Genomic DNA, 14,505 nt, shown 5'->3' with positions numbered 1-14,505 from the left:
CTGCCTGCTCCTTGGTAGCTGAAGTAGGAAACCTCAGCTTGCTACAAATAGTAAAACTCCAACAGAGAGACACAGGCTAACTCTGACTAATGAACTTAGCTTTAAGGTCACCCCAGAAGTTAATCACATGAATATCATTAAGAGTAACAGTAGAAATGCATTCATTCTGCCCTTAGCAGTTGAATTTACAGCCACATATTCTCTACACTCTGGCTAATTGCAGGTAGTACTGAATAGATGTGTGGTGCCACAATATTTCCCAGTTTTCATGAATTGTCAGATGGCAGTATGGCCTTCTGACACCCACTAATGCCTCCTTCAGCTCCTCATGGTTCAAAAGATTATTAGATTAGACTGATCAGCTACTATACTGCAAGCAAGCCAGGATTTTCTGTCATGGAAAATTCATAGGTTATTTTTGGGTTTCTTTTTTCATTGGTCCAGCTAGAGGGAAAAGGAGGGTCCTCCACAACACATGGCCAAAGCAACTGGCAGCATTTCAACGTGCAGAGCCACAGATGCCCCAGTGCTACCTGTTTGCCAGCTCTTGGCTTTAAGGAGCTATGTTTGCCCAAGTGCTGAGGATAAAAGGAGCACATTAGTAAATCTGAGTAACTAATGCTAAATAGAGTATTGTTCATAACTTCTAAACTAGAAGACTATCTGGGGCACACAGGAAGCTCATTTGCTGGTGCTGTAGTTCTTAATAATTAGGCCAGAATAAAACATCTACAGTTGTTGTTGCCAACTGTCATTTTTAATCATGTTTTGTAGATGAAAAAGAACAAAATTCCTGAGCACATTTTTTTGTAACTAAATTATCCAAAATCTCAGCCTTAGGATTCCTATGATTAGGAGATAACTTTATATTCTTTAATGAAAACTACTTCTGATGCTTTGGTGAAAACTTTGCCATCTTTTCTGCAAATATCAGAAATCAAAATTAAAAACAATAAACCTATCAAAATCTTGGGTTACAACAATTTATCGTTTTTGATAGTTTGAGCTTGCAACAGGAGCAGACATCCCTAAGCATTAAACCATACATTGCAATTATGCAACAAAGTAGTGAGTTTGTTTAAAAAAAAGTTTAAACAAAAGATATATCCAGGCATTTCTACTAAAACAATGAAAATCTAACATTTTATTAATTTGTTGGAAAACAATGCATAAAAGCGTTCATGATTTTTGTTAATTAGAGGTTTTGTTTCCTTTTTATAAGTATAATGAAAAAAAATCATCTTACCAATCAATGTTAGGTTATAAAAACCTTTACAAAACAAAAAATAATAGTTAAAAATTATTTGCTGCTTTAAAATTAATTACCTGAAGACCCATAAGGTAAAGTCTAATATTATTGTATCTATACAGTTATCTAGTATGTACTTGCTAAAAGGAACAATACCTACAACACAGAAAATACTGTAAGCTGGATCACCTTTGTAATGAGCCTCTTTGCTGAAACACTGAGTATTCTTAAATATAATTATGTGTATTCACATTTGTTTTGTGTTAGCCATTTTAAGATGTCCCACATTAAGTGACAATTGTTTACTCCCAGCCTGCAGTGAGATTCCAAACTGCCAGATTACAGACCAGAGCCTTTCCAAACTGACAATTTCAAGGGAAAATGTTAAATTTCTTACACCACTCTGCAGTCATAACACTTGCTCAGGCTTTGAGAGCAGATTTTCAATATTTGGCAAACGAAATCCAGAGCTAAAAAGTGACTCTTTGATGATAAGATGATCAACAGATAAATCAGTTTGTTGTTAAATCAGCTCTTTCACAAGGACAAAACGTCTTTGGAGGAGATCATATAAAATACGCATTTTATGTCACATAATACTTTAACGGATATGGTTTGGATTTTAAATTAGCTACAAATCTACACCAAAGGAATCATCCTACTCCTGCTGACCTTCATAAAACCTCAGTAACTCTGTCACATTGTTTACTGTCACTTTACATGATGGCAATTTATGAAAAATAACTCATATTTCTAAGTCTCCAAAATTAATGCTCTCGAACATTAAACACTACCCTATATTTAAATCCCTGTTTTTAAGTATCTAAACGTGACACAAATATTCATTGTGCTGTTACTGTCACTCAGCAAGTCAGTACCATGCTTACCCACCCAAGCTTTCCCCTATTGCTGGTCTGTCTCCTGCTGGGTGAGGAGTCCAGTGGGAAGCAGCACAACTCAAGTGACATTTTAATGAAGCACTTCTTAGGTGGCACACTGACTCTGGTCAAACACTCATCCAACATATGCTGATTTCCTTGGGGAGGGCTGATAGCGAATAATCCCATTGAGTTTAAATGCCTCCATCTTAATTTACTTAGGAAAATGCAGAATGGCAGCTTAAAGAATAAACTATATGGCAGAAGGGACTGTTCCACAGATTTACCACACAAAAAAAAATTCAAGAGGGAAAGCACAAAGAAATTTTGGAATGCAACCAAAATATGTGTTCCATTATTATAGCTAATTTCTACTTTCCCCCAGGCAGTCAGTCTATCAGACAGAAGCTCACTAAAAAGCCCAGAGTGCCTGACCCAGTAGTTGTCTTCACACAGCACAAGGGCTGCCATGTCAGGGTACAAGCACCTTATGAAAACAAACACAACAGGAGTGCCAGAAGTGGGGATTTGCTCTGGCATGACAAAAAACAAGTCCTGTGCTGCTGCCAAGCTTCTCTTGGGAGCAGCTTTGGTAGGAGCTGACCAAAACACCTTGCCATGGTAAAGAGGCCAATGTCGGGTTTGAGTTTCAAGCAAAATGGTCAAAGATTCTGGAAATTTTAAGGAGTGCATACATTGGTTTTAATTACTTTTTAAATCTCTGGTAATAGCAGAATAATGGAATATCTTTTGAGAAATCAAAGATATACAAGTGTCAATAATTAAGATGAACAAGATATCAGCTTTTAGAAGAATTTGTCCAATAGGGCTTGCACTAGTGAAGTAGTTACCTCCATATGCTACATCAAGCAAGTGACAACTAACTCTTCTAAATAAGAGTAAATTTTTGGTATTATTTAAATGATAACTAACTCTCTTTTTTAAAAAAAGAATTTTTTATAAAAATCTAAATTTATGTGCTTCTAATACTTTGTAATTTGGGATATGAAGAATATTCTACCCCATACAATTAAATACACAGCCACAAGTAAGTGGCTGATAAGGGTGATGATAAGTAAAATGAAATATATCTTTACATTCAGTTATTTCACATTGAATACATCATATTGTCTGAAAAGGGAGGAGGAAATTCTTACTAGCTTCAACTAAATATATCTTGATTCTACGAATCAAGCTTGGAAGGACTAGAGTAAAATAATCAGCCCAATGGAAAATTGTAACTTCATACTATTTTACACTGCCTTACCTTTAGGCTATGAAAGAAAGAATTACATTTCTCTTTGTTATAAGGTGATAAATTAGTGCAAAGAGAAGCAGTGGGGCATGAACAAACACAATGGGAGGAGATGTGGAGTTAGAAGAAGAGCTTGATAAATCAGCAAGACAAAAACATTCCAAACTATAAAAATTCTGGAAAAGAAAAGCTATCAGAACACCTGGTTTGAAAGAAACAAGTGGGTCTTGAACCTTCAACAGAAACAAACTCTTGAAATCGCATTTAAATAAATATAATCTTGCTGAGAACATATGACACAGTATTTCAGCTTTTCTGCATGTCAGTGTTTTTAATCAGTCTATTCAAGCACTGATTATTAACAAGATGAAAGGATGAATACACTAATTGAACTAAAGTGGGAAATAGTGGATCCAACTCTTTTTTTTCTGTCTAGTGACTATTATTATTAAGGAAACATCTGCCAAGAGAGCCCTGAAAGTGGGTTGATAATCTTTTTCCCACCAAAAGCATGCATGGAGGAGCACACATTTTGCTTTATGCATAATTTATTTCTGAGGCTTAGCAATACCAGTCTCTCTGATGAGCTATTGTGATGCAGTACCTTTATTCTCCTTGGACACCTGTATGTAAGAGCAGTAACCAAGTACACACCTCCACATAAAAACCTAGGCGTTCAGCAGGTTACATTTTGAAGTAGCAAAATAACCATGTAAATAATAAAGCCATGGCTAACACTTAGCATTCCCTGCATTTGATCAGATCAATCAAAGCTGAAGTAATGCAATTAGTATATTTTATCACAAATGTTATACATCAGACAATAGAGAAACCATCTTTACTGTTTCTGTTTCAAGCCCTTTTTGAAAGATTTAGCAACAGCAATGATTAAAAACCTTAATAAAGAGAGCAGTAATGCAGAATGGGTTCTGTCAGTAACCTGGAATTCCTGATCCATATTGATCTGACCAATGTCAATTGCTATTTTCATTGTTAATATTGCTTTACAAATCACACCACCACCACCAGCTGACTGTTTGCTCCTTGAATGTCAGGCTGAAAATGAGCTAAGAAGGCAACACCTTCCACACAAGTCCTCAAAGCCAGGCTGTAGGCTGAACAGCAATTGCAGTTGCTCAGCTCAGTATCTTTTGCCAGAACTACATTTACAATTTATTGCTTATTCTCTGCCACAGTACAGTGGAGCCTTGCCCAGGGAGAGTTGTTTGTTGGACAGATTCTGTTACTTGCTGGTAGTCCCGTCCTACATTTATTTAATCTGTTTATGTAGACCTGGTGACTTTTGGAGCTTTTATGGAAACAGTTATCATGGATGTGAAGTATTTCAGACATCATGATGAATGCTACAAAGCATTTTATTTAATTAATTACTGCAATAAAAAGTGGAACATTACACTGAGACTTCATATGAAGTCTTACATGTAAGACTATGCTTATAATTTTCACTTTAGGTATTTCCATACAGCAGGCTGTTAAGCTGATGACTATTCTACTGACAAAACCCTCACAGAGCAGCAGAAGCTCTAAGTACGGGGAAAATACCAAGGAACAAAAAAGTGATAATTAGTGCTCCACTGCATATAGATTTATTTGCTTTCCAAAATAGGATGGAAAAAGTACAAAGAATATGAATTCCCCTTCTCCCTCTTCCATTGCACTGATTTTTATAGTAAGCATTACAATGGGGAAAGTGAACATTTAGCAGAACTTTTATCAATATTCCCATACATAAACTCTATTCCAGTTTTTATCAGTACAGAACACAGAATCAGATGGAAAATTATAGCTTCTAATAAATCTCTCAGAAAACAACAACTTCCTCCTATGAAAACTGGAGCAATGGTAGCTGGTACAGTTTTTCAGATTTTCATTGAATAAAGATTAGAATAAAAGAACCTACAAAATTTCAACAGTTAGAATTCTCAAATGTAGTTTTAAGTGACATTTTAAATGCACACTGCACAATTTTCTCCTAGCATGACCAGTACAGAGTTTTAGACTTCACTAAGGGATGTTTAAGCATCACTTTGGCTACAAGTTTTTTTAAAAGAGTAAATTCCAGATTCTGTATTTTTTTTCTTTAGGAAAATATATTCCAGGAATTTTAACTCTCATTCAAAAATTATCAAGTCAAAAACTCTTGATGATGTACACTCATACTGGTAGTAAATACATCTCTGAGATTCCTCCACAGCTACTAGCCTCAAGAATAGTATTTCTTCTAGAAATACTGGGAAGCAAGAAACAAGTACAAAAAAAAATACAGGCAACTATTTTTAAAAGTAGCAGTTGCAGATAAACAAAAAACAGTAATTGCTACTATAGAAATAATAAAACTAGGTTCCAAAGGAATGCATAATCTAATATGCCATTTCTCCAAGTTACTAAATACTGTATTTTACATTATCAGTAGTATATTAGTAGGCTTGTTCATAGAAAAAAAACATGAATAAGGGCTTGCAGGACTAGGACCTGTTAGGATTATAAGTCAAATAGATTTTAGTGTTATATGTTTTTTGTTTCCACTTTTTTCCTCTCTTGTAGCTGTTAGTTTTTGCTTAGCTGGATGTACATAATCTGCTTTTAGGTTTCTGGCTCACCTGTTGTCCTTACCACCATTTACTGTTTCCATTTTTTACTCTTTTGTTTAATCATCAGACGAACATTCAGGGTGACACATCATTTTAATCTGTGTCACTTCATTCCAGCCCAGTTGACTAAGCAACAGAGGCAGAGATAAAAGCCTTGAGTGCTGAAATCCACATTCTTGCAGTGCAGAGGAGCAGTGCCCTGTGTCCAAAGGTCAGGCACCTGCATGACTGCACAGGGAAATGTGGCTTGGAGCACTCACAGCCTCTTGGTGTTCCTGCAGATGTGGAGCCATAAGCACATCCTGGCACTGAGTGAAGCTCCCAGGAGCCCCAGGCACCATCTCAGCTGCATTTCCCCTCAGCACCACTATCAGCTTGAGAGGTCTCAGCTCCTGAAGGCACCAAGGAACAGGAACACACACCTGCACTTCCATGCACTCCTTCTGTCTGCCCAAGGAACACACACCTGCACTTCCATGCGCTCCTTTTGTCTGCCCAAGGAACACACACCTGCACCTACACTCCCTTCATCCGCCTGCAGGACAGCTGAGACTGAATGCAGTTCAGGGAACAGCTCACAGACATCCCCAGAGCACATGAGCCCCCAGAACAGTAATTATGCCTCAGGATTAAAAAACAGGTAGAATAAAAATACAATTAACATGCTCATGTCCTCTCAGACCTGCTGGTCCAATGCAAAGTCACTCAGTGCCTTACAATAAGTACAATGTCCTGCAGAGGCATGTGGTAAATAAATAAATAATGAAAGCCGAGAAAGAGAGAGGTCTGAGTGTGGAAGAATCATGCAACTATATACAGTGAGAGGACTGCTTAAGTAGGGAGAAGAGCAGAAAAAAAAAGAAAGAGTAAAAAAAAGTAACAGCAGCTTTGGCAGAAATCTTGGTAGTGCTATATACACTGAATTTGACACTTGGTTGTACCTATCTGCATGAATTTCTTCCCCTGACCCGAGTTCTGCAAGCTGGGCTCTCTGCTCAGCTCAGATTCCTTTCACCAACACGAATCAGCTGCATTGGAGGAGAAAAGTCTCCAGGCACACTATCTTCATTAGCAATAGCCAATCTCTTCAAATGCATGCTAACTTGTCTGCTCCTCTCCTTGGGGCCAAGAGACATAAAAGTGCAACACAATGACATGAGAAAGAAACAAGGAGATGCTTATCCTGTGCTTAAGAAAAGCAAGAAATGAAGGCAGGTGTTTCAGGTGCTGCTTCCCTGGAGGGTCTATGAAACACTAGGGTGTGTGAGTGACACTCCTTACATCTGCACAGCCCAGTGAAGTTGCTATGGGCACTCTCTTGTGGAGTCTTCCAACACCAAGGTAGGTGGGGAAATATGATGGTATGGTGAGAAGTCAGTAGATGGGGCTTTGCAACTGGGAAGTAAAATTCCCAGCTGAAAAATGGGGAGCAGAAGATCTCTCTGCTGTTTTGTTAGACGTACTTACTACAAAACAAAAGAAAGCCTAAATTACATGCTCAGTAAATGCTCACAGAAACTGCACAAGAAATTTATGTAGCATTCTACCTGTGACAAATAAAAGCATTTCTACAATAACTATACTAATATGATCTCACTGTTAACTCCAGAGATTCCCATGCAAAAGCACTTTTTAAAATTAGACATTTTATGTGCCACACCTATGTTTTATCAGCAAAAACAATCACCCTATGATTCAGTATACTTAAGCTTATTTTTTAGGATAACAGAGTCTTCCTGAACTTCCTAACATACCAACAGTATCCCGTTCTCTCAGGGATGACACAGGAGTTTACATCAAACTGGCAAGCAGTACAGTTTAAACCTTCCTTAGTGTGACTGTCATTTCAGTCTTGGAAATTTACACTCAGAACATTGTTTTCACAATAATAGATAATTTAAATTGAAATAGTCTAGAAAATTTTGTGTTCAAAACAACACTGATAACAAAACCCAGATTTACTTGGTCTTTCTTAAGCATTAAAGTTCTACTTAACAAACCACATATAGCTACATGGTTCCTGCTTTTTCTCTATGAATGGCTCCAGAAGGACTAACATCTTATTAAGTCAGCTGGTAGAAAACATTGCAATATATGCTAAAAAACAAACTAAGACCAAACCCAGTTTCATAAAGTTTCTTAAAGTATTTTAGGTCCTTGCCAAGTTACCAGCCTTTAAAAGGTCAGCAGAATTTCATTGAAATGACAAATGTATTTTGCAGGACAAAACCAACCATCTCTGAATGAAATATTTGCAATAGGTTCCCGAGAGCATTCATCTGAAATGGTTCAAGTAATTGAAAGACACGTGGGTTGTTTTACATGCAAGCGACAACCCTAGCACAGTGGAAACAGGCATCAGAATTATCCTCCAAGAGGATTTTATTTCAACCCAGAAAGAACGCTAAGCGAAGTTCATAAACAAATACAGAAAGAGCCGGAGCTCCTACTGACAGAAACAAAGCTCAGGGTGGAGTGTCCCCTCGCGTGCTCTCTCTGCGGTCACACCTGCCCATGACCCCCTGTTTTATCCTTTATTCTCCCGAACGCGCGGGACTCGCTGCCCGATTGGGGCCGCACGCTCCCGCTCAGCGCCGATCGCGTCCCTTCGGGGATCCCATCAACGCCTTCCGTACTTAGCACACGTAAACGTTTGCAAAAGAAACACAATGTAAAGCAACATATGCTCAGAAAGTAACAACAATAACAAAAAAGAAAGTCTGTATCTTACACATGCTGCTCACCGCTACCTGTGCGGTGAGCCCGCTCACCTGCCGAACGCGCCCTCCCGCCGGCTCCGCTCGCCCCGGCCCCGCTCGCTCCGGACACAGCAGCACCCGAGAGGCGGCCCCCGGTCCCGCTCACTGCCCACCTGCCCGCAGCCCGTCCCGCAGCGCCAGCGCCCCGCCAGTCCCGCCGCCACCTGCTGCCGCGGGGCCGGCCCGGGCGGGCGGGGCGGTGCCGGGGGCGGGCCGGGCCGCTCGAGGCCGCGCTCGGCGGGGCTGTCCCACACCTGACTCCCAGGTGCTTCCTGCCGGCGCCGGGACGCGGCGGGCAGAGAGGGAGTTGCACTGGGCGCTCCCTTGGCACCGAAGTTTCCTCCCTACCGCCCCTCCTCGCCCAAGTCACTCTCTACCCTGTGGCGCTTCCTTTCGCCCATCCCCTGGACCCCCGCCCGTACTCCGCCAGGCGCCCGCTGCGGCCCGGGTGGTCGCTCAGTGCCGCTGCCGGACCGGCCGGGGCTCGGCGGGGTGCGCTCGGCCCCGCTGGGCGTTACCTGTCCGTGCAGCAGAGCCCCGCTGGGGCGGCGAGGTGTCCGCGGGAGCCATCAGGGACCGACCCGGAGCCACCGCTCCGAGTACAGGGACGAAGCGGTTAAAGCCGAGCAGCGCCGGGGGAGGAGGTTTGGGCCATGCCGGCCGCCGTCCCGCCGTGCCCGCCCCGCTCCGCGCCGCCCGATTCAAAGCGGCGCCATGGCGGAGCAGGGCCTGGGCATGGCCTCCATGATCCCCGCGCTGCGGGAGCTCGCCGGGTAGGACGGGCCCGGCGGCCGCCGTGCAGGGCGTGTGTGTGCGGGGCTGTGCTGCGCTGGGGGAGGCGCGCCCGGCGTGTGCGGCGGGGAAGGGGAGAAGGAGGTGTGCGAGGTGTCCTGCGGCCGGGCCGAGCCGAGCCGTCACCTCAGCCGGTGCCTTCTCCTCCCGCCACCTGCCGGGGCCTGGCCCTCTCCCTGCCGGTGGCCCTGGCAGATCCTGATGGGAGCGGCCTGGGGGCCTCAGAGCCCCGGGCTGAGGCTGAGTGTGCTGTGAGTGCTCACTGAGAGCCCCGTGAGCTGGAATTGCCGGGCTCTGCAGTTTTAATGGCAGCACCAGCACTGGAGATTTGCATTGCAGTAGGCAGCGAGCGGGTACGGAGGTACAATTGTGTACTGAAAATGTGACCCTACGATCCCTGAGTGGTGAGCGACAGGCCGGTCACTAAAACAAGAAAATTGAAAACTAACTCCAACACTTTCCCCCTCACCCCCCCGCAAAACCTCTACACACCACCAAGAAATCAATTTGTATTTATTTTTCAAGACTTCTAGGAGAAAATCAGTGTTTAACATTAAGCTGTTGAGACAGACTTCCAAGTAATTATTTTGTACTTTAAAATTGGTAACATCAAAATATCATTTTTTTAATTTTAGTGCTAGTCCAGAGGAATACAACACAGTTGTGCAGAAACCAAGACAAATACTGTGCCAGTTCATTGACAGAATTCTTACAGAGGTAGACGTTGGTAAGCATTACATTCCTATAATCTAAAACTGTCTGCTTTATACTTTTAAGTAATTCCTGTCAAAAATAAAAGTTAAGAACCTCTAAAGAAAGCTTTAGTTGAATACAATACCATTTATAACTTAGTTTTTAATAAAGCCAGTGATGAAGTATTTTCCATTGGGATGTGAAGTTCCCTATGTAAATAAACCATACACACACATGCCCAAGGAAGGAGGGGTGAATGCTGCAGGGTTGTATGCATACAAATGCTCCCAACAGTGAAAAGCAGGAGTGCCATGGAATGTCTCTGTTGATGAGTTACACAGCTTGCAATTCTTAATATTCACATGTGTCTCAGAACTGAAATCTTGTCTGAATCTCAGATAGTTTCCTTCTTGTATTAACACTGGATAGGATCCCTGGGGGATCTGGATAAATCTGATATGATTCAAATACCTGTTTCAATGGAGCAGCATTAGATAGGTCCAGTGTTTTGTTAAACCTTCTGCTTTAGTAAACTGAATTTGCCATTTAAAACCTTTTCTGTTCTGGAGGTTTGAAACAATTCTCAACATTGTTTCTCTAGCAAGACTGTAAACCTCAGGAAATGTTAAGTATTTGCTTTTCTTCACTCAACACACAGCTGGATAGAATTTAAACAGAATGTTAATGCATTTGGGATTAGTAATATTTAATGAGTAATTTATACTTTATACAGTTTGGAGTCACATAGAGGGCTTACAATTTGCATTCAATTACCTTCATAGATTAAAAAATATACTCACAATAAATAATTTGAAAGGTTTAATACCATATCATAGTATTTGTGTATATGTTTTAAAAATATTCTTCATAAGGTGTGAACAAAATTTTTGAAGTGGTTTATTGCCATGCTGATTTGAATATTGTCTTATTTTTTTAAAGTTGCCTTGGAACTCATTAAGAAATCAGATTCACAACCAAGTTCTGTGATGTTGCTTGATTTTATTCAACATATCATGAAATCTTCCCCACTTATGTTTGTAAATGTGGATGGAAATCAGGAGGAAACCAAATGCAGTTGCATTGGTGAGTTTGTTAAAAATGTTATGTTGAAGCTTGGTATTTTTAGGATTTAAATTTGCAGACCGTGGGATCATCCAAAAGAAGAGAAAGGGGAAAAAGGCAGATATGTAAGCTCATCATTATAAATTTATGAGTGAATATGATGATAGACTTTGAATATTGTTGAATGGATTAACACTTGTTATAATGAAAATTTCTCAGGAAGACTTTGATATTATTCATTACCATTGTATAGATATATTATTATATGGTGTTGATGAGATATGCTGTACATGTACTTATTGCTTGAGGGTGTTTTTTTAACAGAGGAAAACGTCTGGAAATACCAGTGTAAAATGTGTGTCCTCCATTCCCAACCCCCATGTTCTGCCCCTTCTTTTCCTCTTTTTTTAATGGGATTTACTGAATAAATATGCCAGTGAAGACCCTGTTTACTGAACCTACAAGCATTTATATCAAGGAGTTTACTTTTAGTGGTAAGCAATCTGCTCTTAGGGAGGTTCTCAACTGGAGATTTTAGTTTTTATCTTAATAATAAAAATTCTCTTTTATTGTCCTAGAATTTAGTAACTGGATCATAACAAGGCTTCTTCGTATTGCTGCAGCTCCAAACTGCAACACATTGCACAAGAACCTTTGTGATGTCATCTGCTCTTTACTTTTTCTGTTTAAAATGAAGAGTGGCTCCATTTTTGAAGCACTAACTGAAGACTTGCTACATCTTTTTCAAGACTTAATTATCTTGCATGAAAGAGATGCACAGAAGTATCTCTGGGGAGATGGACTGGTCTGGCCAGTGACTGTACAGAGATTTTCCAGCAATATGAGTGACAAAGTGGGATATTTAAGACTGGCCCCATTACAGCTGATGGGTATGGCAAATGTAGAATATTTGGAAGTTGTATTAATGTCTATTCTGACAAATATTGCTGCAGATATCTTTTTTGTAAGACAGGATATTATTCTCTGGGGGATAGGCTGCTCCCTGTTAGAGTGTGGCAGTCCAAAAGTTAAAACTTTGGCAATGAAGTTTATAGTGAAGTTAATTCATTTAGGAGGACCTCCAGAGCAGCCGGCCAGTGTTTTCTTCTCAGTCTTTTTTGCAATTCTACAATCCACACTTGAAATGGATACTGAGGAATCAGAACTCTTTGGAGAACCACTCTTACTGTTGGTGAGGACATTGCTGCCTTTTGAAGCAGATTCTTACAAAACTATTGAACCTGTCTACTTGAATATGCTGCTAGAGAAGCTCTGCTCATGGTTTGAAGGGGATGTGTTTGGGTGCCTTCAGTGTGAAAAGCTGAAAACTGCTTTTTGCCACATGCTGCAGTATTTTCTGGAGTTTGTTCCAGCTGGCTATGAATCTGCCTTACAAATAAGAAAGGCCCGTATCAGTACCATATGTAGAATTTTTGTGAATGTGCTTGGAACTCAGGAAGAACAAAAGGTAGGTTTATTTTAAAAACTGAATTTATTGTGTGAATAGGTCATGTACAAAAACCTATACCTATGCAACGAAGAAAATCTAGGAAATGTAATTTTTAGTTGCATGTTTAGGTTGATACTCCTTTTTTCTCAATTGTTTCATGTGTTCGTACAGGTCAGGGTTCTTAAACCTGTTGGATGTAGCTGGACTCCTGTTTTTTACATGTATTAAACTGTCCATAAGCTGTGCAGGCACGACTGTCTGTCCATAACCATAATCATAATATGAGATGGAAGTAAGGCCCTGAGTGCACTCATATGAGGGCAGCTTTGCAAGTAGTGTGCAGCAGTTTGAGATGCTCTTACTTTCCAACCATTTGCTCTTAGTCATGCTTGTTAGGGACAGGTAGAAAAGCTAAAATTAAAATAGAGTCAATGGTTGAGGTTGGCAGGGACCTTTAAAGGCCATCTAGTCCAACTCCCTGCAATAAGCTTCAACTAGATCAGGGTTCAGGGCCCCACCCAGCCTGAGCTTGAGTGTTTCCAGGGATGGGACATCCACCACCTCTCCAGACAGCATGTGTCAGTGTGTCACCACCCTCCTAATAAAAAACTTCTTTCTGATAGTCAACCTAAATAAACCCTGTTTTAGTTAAGAAGCATAACAAGGTTGTTGATAATGAGTTGTTGATATGCTGAGTGCCTCTGTTCCATCCTGCCTGTTTGTTAAACTTTGTGTGTCTGTGTCATGGCTTTGGTAGCAAGGTATTATGGCAGGAACTGGAAAACAGCTGAATAAGCTGCATCCTGTCTGGTAGCACAACAGGAAACTGCATTGCTCATAAGAGCTTTCATCTTGTAATTAAGTTTTTTAAAACTAAAGGTTTTAGGAACTTTTTTACAATATTTTGCAATTTAATATTTTAAGTCAGAAGCAATAGTACCACAACTTTAAGGCAGAGCATACATCATGGTACCTCTGTTGTTTGTCCATCCCAGTATCTGGTGAGTCCACTTTATACAGCATTAAAAACACAAACAGAAGAAATCTTTGAGGAGATTCAGCAGAACCAGCTGGAGAGCTCAGATACTGATGGGTGGAGCAGCAGCAGTGACGAAGTTCCAGAGAAAAGACGGAGACTGAGCCTGCCCACAAAACATCCAAAGAAATCTCCTGCACCTTTAATGTATGGCACTTAGTAACTGCTTTTATAGTCATTTGCATATTGAATAATAATGACAACTTCTTGAGGCAGTTTCTTCTTAACAGATTGAAAGAGCTCCTGGGGAAAAAAATCTAAATTATATTTTGAGGGATCAAAATCTATTGATGATTTTTAAGCCAGTCTTACTAAAGAGACTCTTTTGAATGTGTTCAATGAAAATTATTTTCATTTTTTCACACTGAAAACAAAGCTGGGAGCATACCTCGTGTGACAGAATTGTGTGTGGCTGTGGTCTTACACTGGATGTACTTAAAGCAGGTCTAGTTAAGTCCAGTTGTGCTCAGATGAACAAAACAAGCTCTCTCAGCCTCTGCTTGTGCTGTGCTCCCTGATTATCTTGGACTTGTGCCAGCAGTTGACCTCTTTCTTGTCTTTGGGCACTCAGAATTGGCTTGGGCATGCTGCACTCCAGGTGTGGGCTTGTGATCAGCCTTCACTCTTTTTGCACAGCCCAGGGTGTAGTTGACTTTCTCTAAAACAAGGTCACACTGCTCTAATATTCCATTTTTCCAGCCTGCTGGGTCATTTTCTCC

General features: G+C 40.7%; 2 protein-coding genes across 7 annotated transcripts in view; one reads left to right on the top strand and one right to left on the bottom strand.

Moving 5' to 3' along the window:
• Positions 1-9,719, bottom strand: part of PLS1 (plastin 1) — a 42,545-nt gene extending 32,826 nt beyond the window's left edge. The window contains exon 1 of one of the 4 annotated variants that reach the window (XM_074547133.1): positions 9,272-9,719. The gene's annotated coding sequence lies outside the window, so the exon portion shown is untranslated. Of the gene's footprint in view, positions 1-8,765; positions 9,091-9,271 lie in introns of those variants that run through there. The other 3 variants (XM_005489447.4, XM_074547134.1, XM_074547136.1) reach the window with 3 other exon arrangements.
• ATR (ATR checkpoint kinase) overlaps positions 9,370-14,505 on the top strand; it is a 39,754-nt gene continuing 34,618 nt past the window's right edge. For 2 of the 3 annotated variants that reach the window (XM_026794990.2, XM_014268803.3), the window contains exons 1-5: positions 9,370-9,526; positions 10,181-10,272; positions 11,178-11,321; positions 11,879-12,768; positions 13,746-13,933. In XM_026794990.2, coding sequence (XP_026650791.2) covers positions 9,468-9,526; positions 10,181-10,272; positions 11,178-11,321; positions 11,879-12,768; positions 13,746-13,933 — 1,373 coding nt within the window. In that variant the 5' untranslated portion in view covers positions 9,370-9,467. Of the gene's footprint in view, positions 9,527-10,180; positions 10,273-11,177; positions 11,322-11,878; positions 12,769-13,745; positions 13,934-14,505 lie in introns of those variants that run through there. The other variant, XM_014268804.3, reaches the window with a different exon arrangement.

This window comes from Zonotrichia albicollis, chromosome 9, assembly GCF_047830755.1.
Source record: "Zonotrichia albicollis isolate bZonAlb1 chromosome 9, bZonAlb1.hap1, whole genome shotgun sequence".
Lineage (NCBI taxonomy): Eukaryota > Metazoa > Chordata > Aves > Passeriformes > Passerellidae > Zonotrichia > Zonotrichia albicollis.
The sequence above is the reverse complement of the archived record's forward strand: the minus strand, read 5'-3'. Positions and strand labels throughout refer to the sequence as shown.